The 16553-nt window shown below is 45.2% G+C and overlaps 1 protein-coding gene across 2 annotated transcripts in view; it reads right to left on the bottom strand.

Annotated features, from left to right (window-relative positions):
* The window catches only part of EPAS1 (endothelial PAS domain protein 1), an 89843-nt gene that overhangs the window by 6375 nt on the left and 66915 nt on the right, over positions 1–16553 (bottom strand). For both annotated transcript variants that reach the window (XM_007970745.3, XM_007970744.3), the window contains exons 7-11: positions 9991–10097; positions 4174–4321; positions 3271–3485; positions 1968–2158; positions 1285–1395 (exon numbers count right to left, since the gene is read on the bottom strand). In XM_007970745.3, coding sequence (XP_007968936.1) covers positions 1285–1395; positions 1968–2158; positions 3271–3485; positions 4174–4321; positions 9991–10097 — 772 coding nt within the window. The remainder of the gene's footprint in view (positions 1–1284; positions 1396–1967; positions 2159–3270; positions 3486–4173; positions 4322–9990; positions 10098–16553) is intronic.

Below are 16553 nucleotides of genomic sequence, written 5' to 3'. Positions count from 1 at the left end.
TCACAAACACTACTCCAACTCGGCTCCTGCAGAGCCATTCATCTCAAGTACCATTTCACAGTGCTGCTCAAACACCTCCACTGGCTCCCTAGGGCCTATCAGGAAAACCTCAGACTTGGCTGTGTCATGTACATGACCTTGTATCATGTACCAGCCTTCTCCTGAGGTTACCCCCTCTTCACTCTGCACATTGAGAAATGTTCTCCTCTCTCCATCCCACCTGCCAGAGCCCGCCTTCTCTCTTGAAGCCGAGGCAGCCCCTCTTCCACAGAGCCAGCCCTGTCTACTCCAGCCTGTGGTGGTTGTCCTTGTCCTACAGTGCTTAGGCCTGTGGTGCACACTGTGGCTTTTTTTGTCCTCTTCTCCCTCCTGTAAGCTGGCATGGGCCTAAGCAAGCAATGAGTGTCCAGGTCCATCTGTGGACTCTTGCAGAGGAATAGCCAGACCCCAGGGATAGAAGGACTTTGGTTCCCATCAGCAGATACTCAGATCATCCCTTAGCATGGCAGTATCATGACGGACGCTACAGGGAATATAAGCAGATGCGGAAAACAGTTTCTACCTTCAGAGACTGACACCCTCACTGGGTGTCAGCTGACTAATGACTGCAATACTAAGCAATCTTTAAGGAGCAGAAGCAGATAGTTGTGATTAAGTGCCACATGATACATACTACAGGAGTTCTGCGGAGGGAGGGTGATAGAAAAGCTAAAATAGGGAACGTTTTGCAGAGTAGCTGGGATTTGTGCCAAGTAGGATCAAGATACAAACTGAATGGTAAAGCAGAAATCTGGTTGAACTCAAGACTAAGATAAATGGGGGATTAATGGTTTTCCCTGGGGTTTTGTAAAACACGTACCCCTCCCTCTACCTTATCCTTGTTTACATAGTTTTTGCAAGAACACTGGCCTTATGTAATAAATGTGTTCCTGAAAAGTTTATGTAAATGAAAAATTGTCAAACAGATGTTATTTTAAAATGCATTTCATATAAAATGATTATTTTTTTAAATCACAAGATGAATGTGTTTGTAAAGGGATTGTCCCCTATGTTTATACATGTTTTTTGCATTTGGCTATGCTTGTTAAACGTAGGGCCTGTTTAAAGAAAGGTGCAGTGGTATTTCGGTTTTCATGTGCACTAAGAAAGTTATCTAAGTAGGAGATAGATATGCTGGAAGAACTGGATTTGACAGTGGGAGGAGGGGGTGACCACAGGTTCCATTAGCCTGCACTCTCACCTTGTTCAGGCACACACCCTACCCTGATCTCCACAGCCACCTACCTGGGTACTGCATTGGTCCTTGGCCTCTGTGTCCATGGCGAAGAGCTTCTCAATCACTTCAATCTTCAGGTCGTTATCCAAAGATGTATAATAGTCTTCAGGGCTATTGGGCTAGGGGTCAGGAAGGAGGGGGACAGAGTCAAAGATATGGCACTGGTCTCCCCAGAACTCCAGCACGGAAGAAGAAATGCATTCCCGGACCCAAAGGTTCAATTCCATTCCACCACACAACTATTTGTAGAGGGGCCACTAATTAACAAGCTGTATGAATTAGGTCAATTCATCAACCTTTTTCAACTCCAGTCTCCTCCTCATAAAATGAGGCTACTATCGCTTCACAGGTTGTCCTTCTTGAGGAACAAACAGAATACAGGCTGCGGCCAGCAGGGCTGTGCAAACTGCAGCTCTATGCCACATACAGGATGTTACTGCCCAGCACAGACCCTGAGCTGGGGGCTCAAAGCCCTTCAAGCAGCTTATTTCAGTGGGGTTGGGGGATGAACACTGAAAGGAAGGAAATAGCTCTGATACCTGGTAGGTAAGTGTCACAGCCACTCTAGGGGGCTCTGTGATAACTGGAGAAGGAGGAGGACAGTACCTGTCCCAAGTGTCCCTTTAGCCATCTGGCAGCAGTCATAGATAAGGAGCCCTCTCTGTGTGCTCGCCTTAAGAGGGCTGCTCACCGTGGAGCAGCTGCTGCTGCTGGTGGCACTGGGGGTGGTGCTGCCCGGGGCAGCTGCCTGGGGCACGGTGAAGGCAGGCAGGCTCCCAGCCTCGCTCTGGGTGCTGTGGCTCCTCAACTCTGTGGCCCATGGCTGGCTCGGGGGCAGGATGGCCTTGCCATAGGCTGAGGACTCCTCGAAGTTCTGATTCCCTGTGGAGACAAGGGCCTGGGAGGTGAACACCCACAACCATCGGGCTCACCCCAAGGCAGACGAGTCCCAAACACTGCAGAGAAGGCCCTAAGAGGGTCTGGAAGGCATGCCTGGGGCTAGGCACACCCTGGGGCTTAGCTGGGACACACGGGCCTCTGACTCTGGCTGAGTCAATGTAGAGACTCCCTGTAAAGGGAACAGTCTCCTGGAACATTTAATTTTCAGAGACTAAATATAGTAGGAGCCACTGTTCCCTAAGGAGCAATCCGGAGAGGTAGACAAGGAAGGTATGAGAGGACAATTGGGCTATTTGCCTCAGTACTGCCACAAACAAGCTGCGAGACCTACTGGCCAAGGGCCCGCTGCATTTGAGATTCTCTTCAGCTGCAATCCTCACGTGGCTGCTGTAGAACGCATCTAAAAGGGGCTGACACAGTCCAGGGTGAGCACCACTCTTGCAGCCAAGCAAGGCCAGGAAAGGGTGGCAGCGGGTTGCTAACTGGGGAGCATGGGGCTTCAAGGGTGTTTCCAGGATAGGAGCAGCAGAGGGCTGAAAACCCTGCTGGGGTCCCCAGTGACTTACATCCCTAGAGACAGGCAGACACTTTAATGAAGTCATTGGTTTGAGGGCTTAATCCCAGGCCTCGATATGTTCTCTGTGTTTTTGGAATTATCCTTCCCAACATTACTCCAACTTAGCTCTCTGCCTAAATAAGCAATCTGTCCTTCCAGACCCTGGTAGGAATTGGCCCTTTCTCTTTGACAGTGTCCAAGCTGCCTCGGAGCAGATCCTTCACCTCTCCCCTCCCTCTCATCACTCTCACCACCCGTGGTGGAGAATCGACTCCTCAGGGGAGTGTCCTCTCTTAACCCCTCCTCGTACAGCACTTGCTGAGGTCGGATATGGTATGGTCTTATCAGGGCAGAAGCGTGTGGTGGTCTTTTGTGCTCAGCAGAGCCTGGCCTCTAACAGGTGATTAACAAGACTTGGGGAAGGGGCTGGGGTAGCTCTGGTTAAGAAAAAGCTGTAGCCAGGGAGGCCTGTTATGGTAAGAACTCTTCCCAGCCCCAACAGAGTTCCAGGGGCCTGGCTTAGCTAAGAAGCACGCACCGAAATCCAGAGAGATGATGGCGTCTCCTGGGGTGGGAGCCAGCTGGGCCAGCTCCTCAGGCTCCTCCTTTAGCTTGGTGAATAGGAAGTTACTCTTCTCAGACACAGCCCCCTTGCCACTGCTATCAAAGATGCTGTTCATGGCCATCAGGTGGGGCTTGAACAGGGATTCCGTCTGGTCCATGGAGAACACCACGTCATTCTTCTCAATCTCACTAATGGGGGAAAAGAGCCATTCAGACCTTCCACATTTTCTAGAAAAATTCTGTTCTCCCAGATGCATGGAAACCCTGACAGCTAAGCTCTCAGACAAAAAATGGGTAGGACCCCAGGCACTGGCATCTTATAAAGAACCACACAATAGAAGTGTGTGAGCCATGGAGGTAGTGACAACAGGGGTGGCCTCTGAATGTATGTCCATTTCGGATTGTGTTTTATTAAATATTATTGTGGGGTGGCATGTATGAGGTCTGAATGCTTTTGTTTTTCCCTGTTTCTAGAAACAACTAGAAATGACCTCCTCTAGCTTTCTTTCCAGGTACTATAGAGTGAAGGCATGACATCTTTTTTTCCCAAAAGCATGAGCAATCATCTTTCCTTTTTCCCCATTCAGAAAATATTGACTACTGTGTGCTATCTGCCTCCCCACCTGGGTCAGATGCATGGCATAAATGACAGATGACGGGGAAAGGGCAGAAAAAAAATCCCAACCCAGTATCCCACTGTTCCAAGACATCCGCAGGAATCCTCTCAGTCACTAGGGTTAGCCCTGCAAGAGCTCCCCGAGGTGGTGCCCAGGGCGCTGAGAGGCCTGGCATCTCCTAGGCCTGTCATCCTCAGTCTGGGAAGCTTGGGCACCCCCACATACCCTGCACCAAGGCCCGCCAGCTCTCACCCACTCACCTCAGAACGTAGTTGACACACATGATGCACTGGGGCTGCAGGTTGCGAGGGTTGTAGATGACTGTCCCCTGGGTTTCCAGCCACACGTAGCCCCCATGCTTTGCGAGCATCCGGTACTGGCCACTTACTACCTGACCCTTGGTGCACACTAGGGGAGAAACAGAGCTGAGCTTAGGGAGGTAGGGCAGGGGTGTGCACCACAGGCTCAGCAGATCCCATGGGAGGGCAGTCTAATCTGCAGAGGAACAGACAGAACAGGACACCAGGACAGTGAGGACCAGGGAGAGTGACCTGGGAGGGAGCTTAGGGATCACCTCAGCCAACTCTTCATTTTAAATCTAGGAAAAAGAGGTGAGAAGAGGTGAAGTGACTTGCCCAAGGCTGTCTACTGAGGGAGGGACCCACTCACTGTGCAGCTGTGCAGTGGCCCATCCCCAATCCCTGGACAAGTCAGGCTCACAGACCAGCTCAGCTATAAGCAGAACCAAGACCAGAACCTGCCTTGCTTTCTTCACCGGGTTCAATGGGAAGAAGCCCCTTCACACTGGGTAAGGGGAGCCATCCCCTGTCAAGCACTCCAGGTTGGGGGACTTCTAAGCAGCTTGGAGAAAGCCTGACCTCAGGGCAGTTTTGTTTTTTTTTTTTTTAAGCAGACTCACCACCAATACCTGCTTATGAATAAAAGCATTTAAAAAATTGGTATCTTTGATTTTTCCAGGTCATCTGTCAGGCTTGCCACCTTTCGGTGCATTGAAGGTTTGTGATCCACAGCAAAGGCAGAGGCAAACCACCTCACCCTTTCTCAGTTGGGGTTGAGAAAGGTCTGGGACCCTGGCAGCCCACAGTCTCTTCATAAGCTGTAATAAATCTCTTACACTCCTTCTTCTCCCAACTGCCCAGCTAGGCTTCCTGCTTATGAGGTTTTTTGTCTTCTAGATTGTTCTACCAAGTGTTCATTTAAAAAGAGCTTTTATTGTCTACCTTAGGGAAGGGTTTCACATCACAGGACTGTCCTTCCCCAGTCCAGAATGCTCCATTTTCTGCCATTCAAAAGGAATCAATACATCTCTTTAAAGTCTAATAATGTTAGAATTTTTGGTATTTTTCTGAACTGCCCATTCCTTGGGAATTTACAGAACTCCAGCTCAGAAGCTCCCAAATCACAGAGACGTTAGGAAAGAGCATGGAGGGAGGATTGGGAAATCTTGCTAGTTTGGGGATTTTGAGAAAGGAACAATCCTTCTTGGTTTTGGTTTCCTCTGCAAAATAGGATATTGATAATAATAGTAGTAATGGTAATAATCGTCGTCATTAGCTACCCAGTATACCACTGCCATTTGTACTGAGGATCGAATATATCTACATGGCTTATCAGGTACATAAGTGTTGACCAACTGTCACCAACAAATTTTGTATAGGAAAAGCCACCTCTTTCTTAGAGGTACTAATACGTATTGTGCCCATGCCCTGTCAGACAATTTGTTACACGTTGGTAGAGAGTGTCATGAGGGGCCACTTGGGAGGATATCCAGGTTCTCCTGGTAGGCTTGCAGGCCTCCTCCCCATTCACCAGCCCCATACAGCTGAAGAATGTGGCTGTCTTCATACTAGTGCAGTTTAGTAATCCTTTACACTTACATTTTGCTTTCCTCTTCAAAATTTAACAAGCACCTGCAAGGTGCAAGAATTCCTGTGACTTACATTTGTATAGTGTTCAAAACTATCTGATAAGATGAATTCATTTCTGCAAAGCATATAGAACAGTGCCTGGCACATAGGGCACTCACTAAGGATTAGGTCATCATCACTGCATTTCATAGGCAACACCACGGGGTGCCTGTTATTATTCCCACTTTACAGCTGAAGAAACTGAGGCTTAAAACTACTGAGTGATTCCACCTCAGTGGAAACAGTAGACAGAATTATAGTTCAAATTAAAGATTCCTAGTCTAAGCTTTTTCTGTTTGCTCTTAAGTTTTAAAAATAAATGTCAATTGTGGTCAAATTTACCTTCAATAAAACACACCCATTTGAAGTATACAGTTCAACAAGTTTTGACATACGTACAGTGAAGGCGTAGAACTTTTCCATCACCACCCCCACTACCCCATTTTTTATGCCTCTAGGCAATCTTCATTCCCACCCTGGTTCCAGGCAACCACTCTTCTGCTTTTTGCCACTATATATTCGAATTGTCTTTTCTAGATTTCCATGTAAGTGGAATTGTATAGGAGTATCTACTCTTGTGTCTGGCTTCTCTACACTCAGCATGTTTTGAGATTCATCATGGTGTTGCAGGCATTTGTGGTTTATTCCTTTTCGTCAGTGAGTTGTATTCCGTTGCATGGATGTACCATAATTTGTTTATCCATCTGCCTGTTGATGGATGTTTGAGTTGTTTTCAGTTTTTGGTTGCTGTAAACATTTGTGCATAAATCTTTGTATGGACATATTTTCATTTCTCGTGGGTGCAGCTAGGAGTGCAATTGCTGGATTACATGTAAAGCATATGTTTGTAAGAAGCTGCCAAGTTATTTCCAAAGTGGTTGTATCATCTTGTCTAATCTTTTAAACAAAATCCTGTGCCACAGGAAGGATAAGTATTTTCTTTTAATACAAGGAAACTGAGGCCAGAGGGTTATGATTTGCTTCACAGCTTACAAGACAATAGTGACAGAGTCTGAGCTACACAACACGTCTTGTGGCTCCTAGTACAATGGTCTCTTGATTACCTAGGTCCACAAATCACTGGGAAGACCAAATTTGCTGTTGCCACTGTCCTAAACCATCATGGACTCAACCAAGGAAACAGCTTTTACCCTCTCTGCTCTCCCTGTAGCTGTGCCAGAGGCTCCTCTGCTGCACTAAAATGATTCTTGCACAATTTCAAGTGCCTGTATTTAACTTATTTAGACGGTCCTTAATGCAAACCAAATTCAGGGCTCTTACTCTTTTTGATCAAACAGTGCAGCAAGCAAAGGTTTTAACTGCATTTCTAACAATTGCAGGCAAGGGCCTGCTCTGTCAGTAGAATATAATTAACGCCAGCTTTCTAATCATCTGGTCATTAATGCCAGCCTTAGTGAAGGGCCTGCTGCTTAATAGATAGGAAAATAAGATTAAAGGCCATAAAAAGCCTAACAGCACATAATATCCTCATATAACAAAGGCAAACTGACCCCTAACCTCGCCCCCAGAGTAACAATGTACAAATTATTAATCCATTTGGAAATTACAGCTTTCAATGATCTAAATCTGGTTGAGCTTCTCCAGGCATTTCAACGGTAAACCTTTACAGGCTAAGACATACATGGGTGTCAATGGGGGACCCCGGTGTGTGACTCTGGACCCGTCTCAAACCTGAGCGTCCAGTTATTCTAGAGCATGTGTGTGACTCTCTAGTGCAACTTTATTTGCAAAACCTCAAGGACAAATGAGAGACACGGGTCAGGGGCAAAGGGCAAGCTCCTGTCAGTTATAACTGTCATTAACCCAATTTCCAACCCATGCAGATTTCCCTTTGCTGGATGTGGGCTTGTCCCTTTGCTAGCTACGGGTTTCTGAGCTCAGGGCAGCTTTACTTGGCTCCATCAGGGTGAGAGAGAGCCTGTGATTTCTATTTGGGCTGTGAATTACCATTTAGTGTGCCTAATGCGTAAATACATGGATTCAGTGAAAAGCACCTTATTTTCTCTAGAGTCAGCAGAAAACATGAACCATTTTTATCCTAACCCTTTTTATAGATTGAAGGTGTTCTAAAGAAGAACAAGAGGGAAAATCCTTTTTATATGCCTAGTGAGAAGTCACAATTTTTCTTTCCTTTGACAATAGCTTCTTCTGCTTTCCCATCCTAGAGGATAAAAGATAATACCGTCCTCCAAGAATTCCCAGAAATTTTTACATTTGTCCTTTGCTTTGGCTTCACCCTTAGCTTGGAAGGAAGGCTAGACTTTTCCTTAGTTTTACATCTAAAGTCAGGAAGGTCCAGAAAGCCAGGCCCTGGGGAATCAGTGGGTCGGCTGGGCCAGAGCCTGGGCCCTGAGTCCCAGTGCCCGGATGATTCTGTCACCTGCCTTTGAAAACAGGAACCCCTCAGGGACCAGGAAGCATGAAGGAATCCCAAAGGGAAGGCTGGAACCAGATGTTACAATTTCAAAGCTTGGGCAGGCTAAGGTGGGGTCACATTCACAGGCATAAAAGAGTACTCCACCCCTACCCCATTTCTGGGTTCCTGAGTGGGGCTGAATCTAGGTGGTGGTGGTGGTGGTGGTTGTGTGTGTGTGTGTGTTTTGCCAGAGAGCACAGTGAGAAGCTTCTCTGAGATATCATAATGGGCCCTGTTGTACTGTCAAATCAAACCCAAAGCCATGAGGAAGAGGCAGAGGAACCAATAAGAAAGAAAAGATCTCACTCCTTAAGAGTGTTAACCATGTTCACATACAGCTTGCGGGGTTGTGGCTCTGTTGGCTGCTCTGAACTTGGCTGCCCTAGCCTTGGGGTAGATGGATGGATTTAGGAACCATGGACAAATGGCTGCACTTCATTTTCTCCATTGCCAGCAGGGCCACTGGGAATCTTCTCAGACTTATTTTACCCATTTTTAATCCTCCCATAATCCTCTCAGCACCACTGTCTGTACCACTGTGGGCACTTGTTTTGAAGCATTCTTTTCCAAATATAGTTTTGCCCATGGGTTTATATAGTGCATTTAGTGCCTGTTCTGTACCAGACCCTATGCTAGATACTGAGGTTAAAGATATGAGCCACTTGTTCCCATGGAGCCCACAGTCTTCTTTCTTTCCTCAGAAATAAGATCCCTTAGGGCAGGAATCAATTCTACCAACTTACATCACCCACAGTGGGCCAAGTACAGGGTTACAGGCCCAGAGCCCTTGCACAGTGATGAGTTGCATGGATTCAAGGGAATGGTCCTGGATCACCTGCCTATAGGAAGCCTGGATTGGGAACATAGCCAAGGATACACTCTAGAACTTCTCTGTCCAATATGGTAGCTACAAGCCAAGTGTGGATATTTACATTTAGATTAATTAAAACTACATTGTATAAAATTCAGTTCCTCGGTTTCTCTGGCCACATTTCAAGAACATTTCCACTGCAGAAAGTTCTATCGGGCAGCCCTCTTCTAGAGTCCTTACACAACTCAGGCTTCCTTCAAACTGCAAAGCAGAGTTTCCATATGCCATCCCTGGGTTGCCTGGACAGCCTTTTCTAAAGCTCCCTTGATCCAGCAAGCAAGCTCTCTGAGAACTGTGGCCTACCTCAACACATGTGTTAAGCTGGACCCATAATATTTTCCCTTCTGTTTAGCCTGAGCCTCCCCGATCCTTCAAGGTCCAACTCGAGTGTCCTTGCCTCAACTCCCCCTGCCCTCCTCTTCTGTGAACGTATGTACTCGAATCTACAGCATGCACCCAAGTTGATGATATGTTGAATTACATGTTACTCTCTACAGTGCTGTTCCACAGGGTGTACAAACCACTGACTGCACACAGGCACTCCGTGGAGGTGGTATGGGAGACTGAGACTCAACCCACCCTCTAGTGTCTCAGCTGTGTACCTTGGCACGGGTGTGTCTCCCTGGAGTAAGTGTCCTTTTTCTGATATGCACCAAGGAGTCTATAGGCTGGTGGCCAGCCTTGGTTTTCTAACCATCTTGAGGGCATGAGTCTTGTCTGCCACACAAGACAGCAGCTCTGTGGAGGAAGTGACCTGGTCTTCTTTCTCACCAATCACCCCCCACGCAAGGCCAGATACCACAGACACAAGGAAGCCACAAGGGGCACTCCTGGAACTCACAGTTCTGGTGACTCTTGGTCATGTTCTCGGAGTCTAGCGCATGGTAGAATTCATAGGCTGAGCGGCCAAGCAGCTCCTCAGGGTGGTAACCAATCAGTTCTGTGATTCTGAGTTTTCAAAAAGGCAGCATGTAAGGAAAAAAGACCATATTAACTTAGCACAGCATGTAGGCAGCAGCTAACCCCAGAAGGCAAATCAAACACACACATGCAGACGAACAAAATCCAGACTTTCTCATTGTACCATGTATCCAAGCAAAAGAACGCTGTGCTCAATCTACAATTGCAGGTTTAACCAAACCCCCGTTGGTCCTGCCCTTCCTGAAGCCATGTTTGGGAGGAGAGAAAAGCACCAGTTCTGAGGACCCCCTCTCCCCACCACCCTGGTACACACACATGTCTGTTCTCCAAGTACCACTGGAAGGGGCTCAACCCCAGGTTTTTGCAGATGAGGGAGTAGACATCCAGGAAGGGCAGACAATTGCTTGATGCCTACACAGGTGTCCAGGGACAGAGCAAGAATGAAAACTGGGGCCTCTAGTTGCTATGTCAAGCTCATTCTAGTAGAAGGCAGTATAAATGAAACATGAAAATGATGTGGCCCCAGGTAGAGCCACCTCTGTCTCTGCGTCAACCAGCATGTGAGAGGGAGTCCAGGCAGGCAGAGGCAGTCTGTGCTTAAACCTTCACTTTTCTGCAGGGCCTGCCTGTGACCTCAGGTGCCTTCAGACACCAGGTTTGCCTTCCATGACTTTTTCCACTTGTCCCCCACATTTCAAGGAAAGGAGGGCGGCAAGGAGATGCTGAGAGGAAGAAATATTAAATCATAGTCACAGAAATGTGCCTTATCATACTCCAATAGGCAGCTCTGAGATGACAGCACTTGGCTGTCATTTCAGTGTCCCTTTCTTCATTCTGTAAGGTATCTGGTTTTGATGGGAAGTGGGCAGAGGAAGGGGTACATGTGGAGAAGCATGAAGGATCACTTAACACTCTTAGGACCCCTTTGTTCTGTGCTGGAATCCCTAAAATAAAAAAAGCCCTGCCTGAGAACCACCAGGTTGGCCACTTTACCCAATATCATGTCCTATTATATTAGGCTATATAATACCTCCATATTATCTCTCAAAATCTAGGTTCTCTCACAAACTTTAAATAATGGCTTCACTGTCTTGTTTACTTGGCCTATCACAAGTTAGAAGTGATGCCACAGTCTCACTATTACAACTCTACTTCAGAAGGCATGACTCCGGGATACAGTCCTGTAATTTATCCTTGTAGGGGATCAATAACACGGAGAGGAAAGCAGAAGCAGAAAGCAGAAGCAGTGGCTCCTTATTTCCTGTCTCTGCTCTAAACCTATCCCCCAAACAGGTCAGCTTTCATATGTCTGTCAGACCAAATTGCCCTAAAATACTATTTGCATCCTGCCACACCCCTATTTAAGTATCTACAACTTTCACTTTTGCCAACCAGACCAAGAGTAAATGCTGCCTAACTTTCAGTTCTCCCGAGAACCTACTCTCCACCTTTTGAGCAATTCGATTTTCAACTCATCTGTAAAATGTTATGCACCCTCTGTCATGGAAGACCCCTCTCCCTTCAGTTCCCCATGCCTGGAAAACTCATTCTTGCTGCAGCAGCTTTATGCCTTCTCTTCTCCCCTCTTCTCCAAGCCCTGACACCTCCAGGACCAGCTCAAAGCCTCATCTTCTCCACAGAGCCCTCTCCAATTCCTCTAGCATGACATCGCTCATGAAGTCCTAAGGAGTATGCACAGTATTACAGAAAATTATGCATTTGTCTCCTCACATCCTAGGCTGTCAACCCCTGAACTCAGGGACCACTTTCTCCTTTTGCTTCCTCTATAATGGGTGCTTAGTAAAAACCTCAACAGCTGACGAGTAGATTGATTTTCTCTTTGAACCTACGGTACAAACAGACACCTGTCTATCCCAGCACTGCTAAGGAACCTGGGCACTAAGGATCTACTTTTCTTTCTAGAATAACGCGATTAACTGTCTCAATGTGCACACACACACACATGTGCACATGCACATGCACACACACACACACACAACCTGTCATGATATTCTGTCTATCCTTTCTTCATTCTGTAAGGCATCTGGTTTTGAAGTGGGCAGAGAAGAGACAAGTTCTCTGCTTGGGTGAGACTTTGGAGGTTAAAGCCTTTGTCAAACAAGGAGCAGCTCAACAGGGCTGAGAGGCTTAGGTCTCAGCTGATTCAGCCCAATGGAGATTTCTCCAGTGAGATCCTAGCAGCTCATTTGTGCCAGCCAGCTAGTCTCAGAGCAGAAGGATCTGTCCCTTCGCTTGACCCTGAGCAGAGAGGTCTCTGAACTCATTAGCAATGGATACATTATCTGGCAACCTGACCCTGGGGCTGGCACCCAAGTACACCTTGGCAAAGGTGGAGACGGGGGGGAACAAGGAGACAGAACAGTGCTGGTCCTACGATCAACTAGCTTCGCTGCTGGGTCAGATGACTTTCAAGCTTAGCCTGGGAACTAGAACTGCATGAGTGAGCCCTGCTGACAATGGCCTGGCCATCTACAGGCTCACCGACTTGCCAGATAAACTGCTTCTGTTCCTGGGCAGGTATAGAATTTTCTAGAGACCCTCCAAAATGAGTCTACTGGCATGCTAGGAAAGATGTCTTTCTACTCTCTGAAGGAATTAAATTTCCTTTTGAGATTACAATCTTTAAATTAAAATGTTCAAAGTAGATGTTTATTATAATCAGCCTCATAACAAAATGTTTATCTAATTAATGTATCATCCATTCAAAGGCACACAATGGGCATGTTTTGGAAGTGGACAAACAAACCTAGATTTCAGAACTGCCAGATATCTTCCCAGTAGCAGCTTTCATTTATCTTGTCAACTAAAATAAATATTTAATGTCTTTCTTCATTCCTTTAAACAGACTACTATAAAAACTGGGAAATACACCACATCCCAAACACAATTGAAGAACATTTGAGTTGTCAAACTTCACAAAGCCAGGAAACCCCAACTTAAAGCTCATGGTCATTCGCCCCCATGTGCAGGCACGTAGACGCCAGTGGGGAGGTTAATGAACTGAGCTTGTTTATAAGGTCGCTCCTACGGCACACAAGGGCCTTCCCCGCTCATTTCCCCCAGGCTCCAGACAAGCCTTCCGAGCTGGGCTGTGATAACACAGGTTCATCTGCTCTCTCCATCAGGGGCCAGGGAACGGTTTTTTTTTTTTTTTTTCTTTCTTTCTAATTAAGGACCCCTGACTCACTGGGAAAAAGAAAATCAGTTGGAGGTCACCCATAAATTTAAAAGTCAACTCAGTAGGGCTGTTCTAAGAGAAGAGAGAAATGTATGAGGACTTAATTCACCAGATTTCAAACATAAGAACAGAGGATACTTTTTAATAATAAAGTCAAAAAACAGCAGACCAAGATGCAGTGAGGAGAGAGATGCAGATAGATAGGCAGCCACAAGGAGGCAGAGGAAGGATGAAAGGAAATAGGAAATACGGTTTTAAAGGGGGTTGTTAAACTCTGAAGTTGGTGTCACCCCAAGTGCATATGTGGGCCAGCTCTCTGAGCTCCAGACTTCAGAGTGAGATGTGCCTTCAAAATGTAAAATGAATGATTCATTGCCCTTTACTCTCAAAACTGTTTAGAAGCTCTATTCAAAATACACCACCTATAGCAGAGTGCTTGCAAAAAAATTATTCTCTTGGCTTCAGTGTGAGTGCTGCCACCTCAAGGGGCAGAGAAAAATCCACCCAAAGGCCTGAGAAGGCTCGCTCTTCTTCCCCGCGTGTAATCGCCAGCACCCATCCATGTGTGGTGCAGCGCCACAGTCCTTGACTTCAGATGCCACTGCCTGGAGTCACGCAAGACCTGGCTGCAGTTTTTACCCCGTTCCCTACACGAGTAAAGGATTTGCTAGGTAAATTAATCATGTAAGCAAGATGGTGAGAGAGTATTTAAACTGTTTAAGAGGATAAAAGTTTTAAGTACTTCGTAACCACCTATTTGTTTTCCAAAGAATGTATCCTGCTAATAAATACTTCAAGTCGGCTTGCTTTCCTTCCACACTCTGCCCATCGCCTCTCCTCAGCACCCCGTGATTTATCTCAGTTTGGTTTCTATATGTGCTTATAAGCTTTGACACTGCATTTCCTTACTAATATCTACACTGTTCACTAACTCAGATTTCAGTGCCTTTGGTTGGTTTTAATGTATTTTCATCTAGATTTTGTTTGCTTTAAACAGTACTTAAGCCTTGTGTTTTCCTCAAATACTACATGGTTATATGAAATCTATACAACCAGCTCTGTAATTAATGGGAAATCCATTTCTATCCTGTCTGTGGAGTGTTACAGGGTACCTGTGGGGGTAAATGTATACATAGGAAGGTTGTGTGTGTGTTTACAATTTATGGCTCTTTATTTATAGTTATCCTTACTGACATTATCTTTAGGATCCTCAACCTTTCCCTCACTTTTACCATTTTTACTTATTCTCAACTTCTTTGTACAAAAACAATTCGCCATAAATTTATCCACAGAACTTGGAATGTAGGCATCTTGATTTATTAAACTGTAACTCCTGATATTAGTATGTCCTATGTTGCATGAATCCAATGACAAAACAGGGTTGCCCTCAAATTCTTTACCTGTAAAAATTATATGACCCTCTTTGTTGATTTGAAATTTTTACTGTAATTTTGAAAACTTTTCCCCTCGTGATACTGCTCCTATCCACATAATTTGGTTTTATAATTTATTTCTAAGATACAGGAAGACTCCTACAACTGACAGAATCGTAGTAGGATTATATGATAATTAGAAAGGCTTTGCTTCTATCTCCCTGATGGCTTGGCTTCCTTCACAGTTCTCTCTTTCACCACTAGATGGCACCTCCACATGAATTTAAGAACCACCCTATTTTAAAGTTAAACTACTTGGGAACAACTTTTGTCTTCCTTTTGGGTAAATGGAATGTTGTGTTTTGTACCATTCACTGTGGTTTCATTAAATGGCTTATGTCTCAAACTCTCAACTCCTGGAGATCAGGAATCATCTCTTTTACTTTGATGTAATGGTCTCTGGCACACAGTTACATGGCAGATGCTCAATAAATGACAGTTCGTAACTGGTTGCTCAGTATTTCGGGAAACAGAGTGTAATGCCTATATTTGAGTCATAAATGAAGAAAAGATCATTAATTCCATCAATAATCAGGACATTTTTCTTTTACCCTGCTACTCAACTTGCCCCCTTGTCTAGAGCAGTTGACCATAGGTACATAAATGTGATTGACATATTTTATGAAATTTACTTTTTAAAGTATTTACTATTTTTAAAATAATTAATGCAGGACTTAATATGGTACTCTGATCCCTCATTAACAGGAGGTCAAATGCATTTTGAACCATCTGTATTCCTTTATTCAATTTCAGATGTTTCAGAATAGGTTGTTTCAGATTCAACTGATTTGACCGGAGAGTTCAATGTAAAATTAGAGTTGTCTTTTTCTCTTCCACTTCTCTCCCTTCTTTCCTGTCTGCTTTCATCTTTTTCTCCATGACCCTTTTTCTTTTTTTGCTTGATTGTGTCTGTGGTCTCAGTATATCTAAGACAACTACCAAACTGCTTCAAAATTGATTTTATGGATTCTAACTGCCATACATTTTCTTCAGATTCTAACTTTTCTTGTAGGAAAACAATCCCCTTTGTGGGAATCACAGCCCCTTGTGCAGATGTCATTAAACCTAGTGAATTTCCTGATTAAAATGGAGAACCCCTCACCCCATGAGGTATCATGGACAGGCATTGGTTTTTGCAGCATTTGTCTCTGAAGGGGAATTGAGGCGGAGAGTGTGTATATGTGTGCATGTGCATACGCTTCTCCCCATCCCAACACAAAGAGTGAAAACAAAACGAGCTGCCAAAACCAAAAAATCCCAGGCCTCATCAAAGCAATTAAGATATAACACTTAGGGATTAAGGACTTAAAATAGTCACTTCATCAACTGTCTAAGCCATGTCTGTGCCCTTGTTAACTAATCTGCTAATCGGTTAAACACAACTTCTGTGTGACACAGCATTCTATGTCTTTAAATGCTTCTACCTGCAGCTCTCCAGCACCACTGAATTCAGATTTGGGGCCATGTAATTAGATTTCTTGAAAGGCAAGATTTTGCTGGAAATGCAGTGTGTCCCACAGAACTTATAAGCAATATCACCCTCTACATTATGAGTCACAAAGTCCTAAATCACGAGGCTTGATACTTCCTTTAAGCCAGAAGCTACCCTGCCTACCAGCCCTGAGCCAAACTAAGAAGTCAGCAGAGTGTCTTTCCCCTTTCTATGTACATTTCCTCTCCAGCCACATTTAGACATCCAATTCCTTGTGTTTCTCCCCCTCTTCTTTTGTCCAAAGGTTAGTACCTTAAGAAAATTACCTGAAACTCATTTAAACCAAGATAATGAATAAAGGATAATGCTGAATTACCCTTTCCAGAGGATTTCTTCTCACTGTAACAAGGATCAAAATC

The sequence above is a fragment of the Chlorocebus sabaeus genome, chromosome 14, assembly GCF_047675955.1.
Source record: "Chlorocebus sabaeus isolate Y175 chromosome 14, mChlSab1.0.hap1, whole genome shotgun sequence".
NCBI classification, from domain to species: domain Eukaryota; kingdom Metazoa; phylum Chordata; class Mammalia; order Primates; family Cercopithecidae; genus Chlorocebus; species Chlorocebus sabaeus.
Note: the sequence above shows the minus strand (reverse complement) of the source record. Positions and strands in the feature narration are given on the sequence as shown.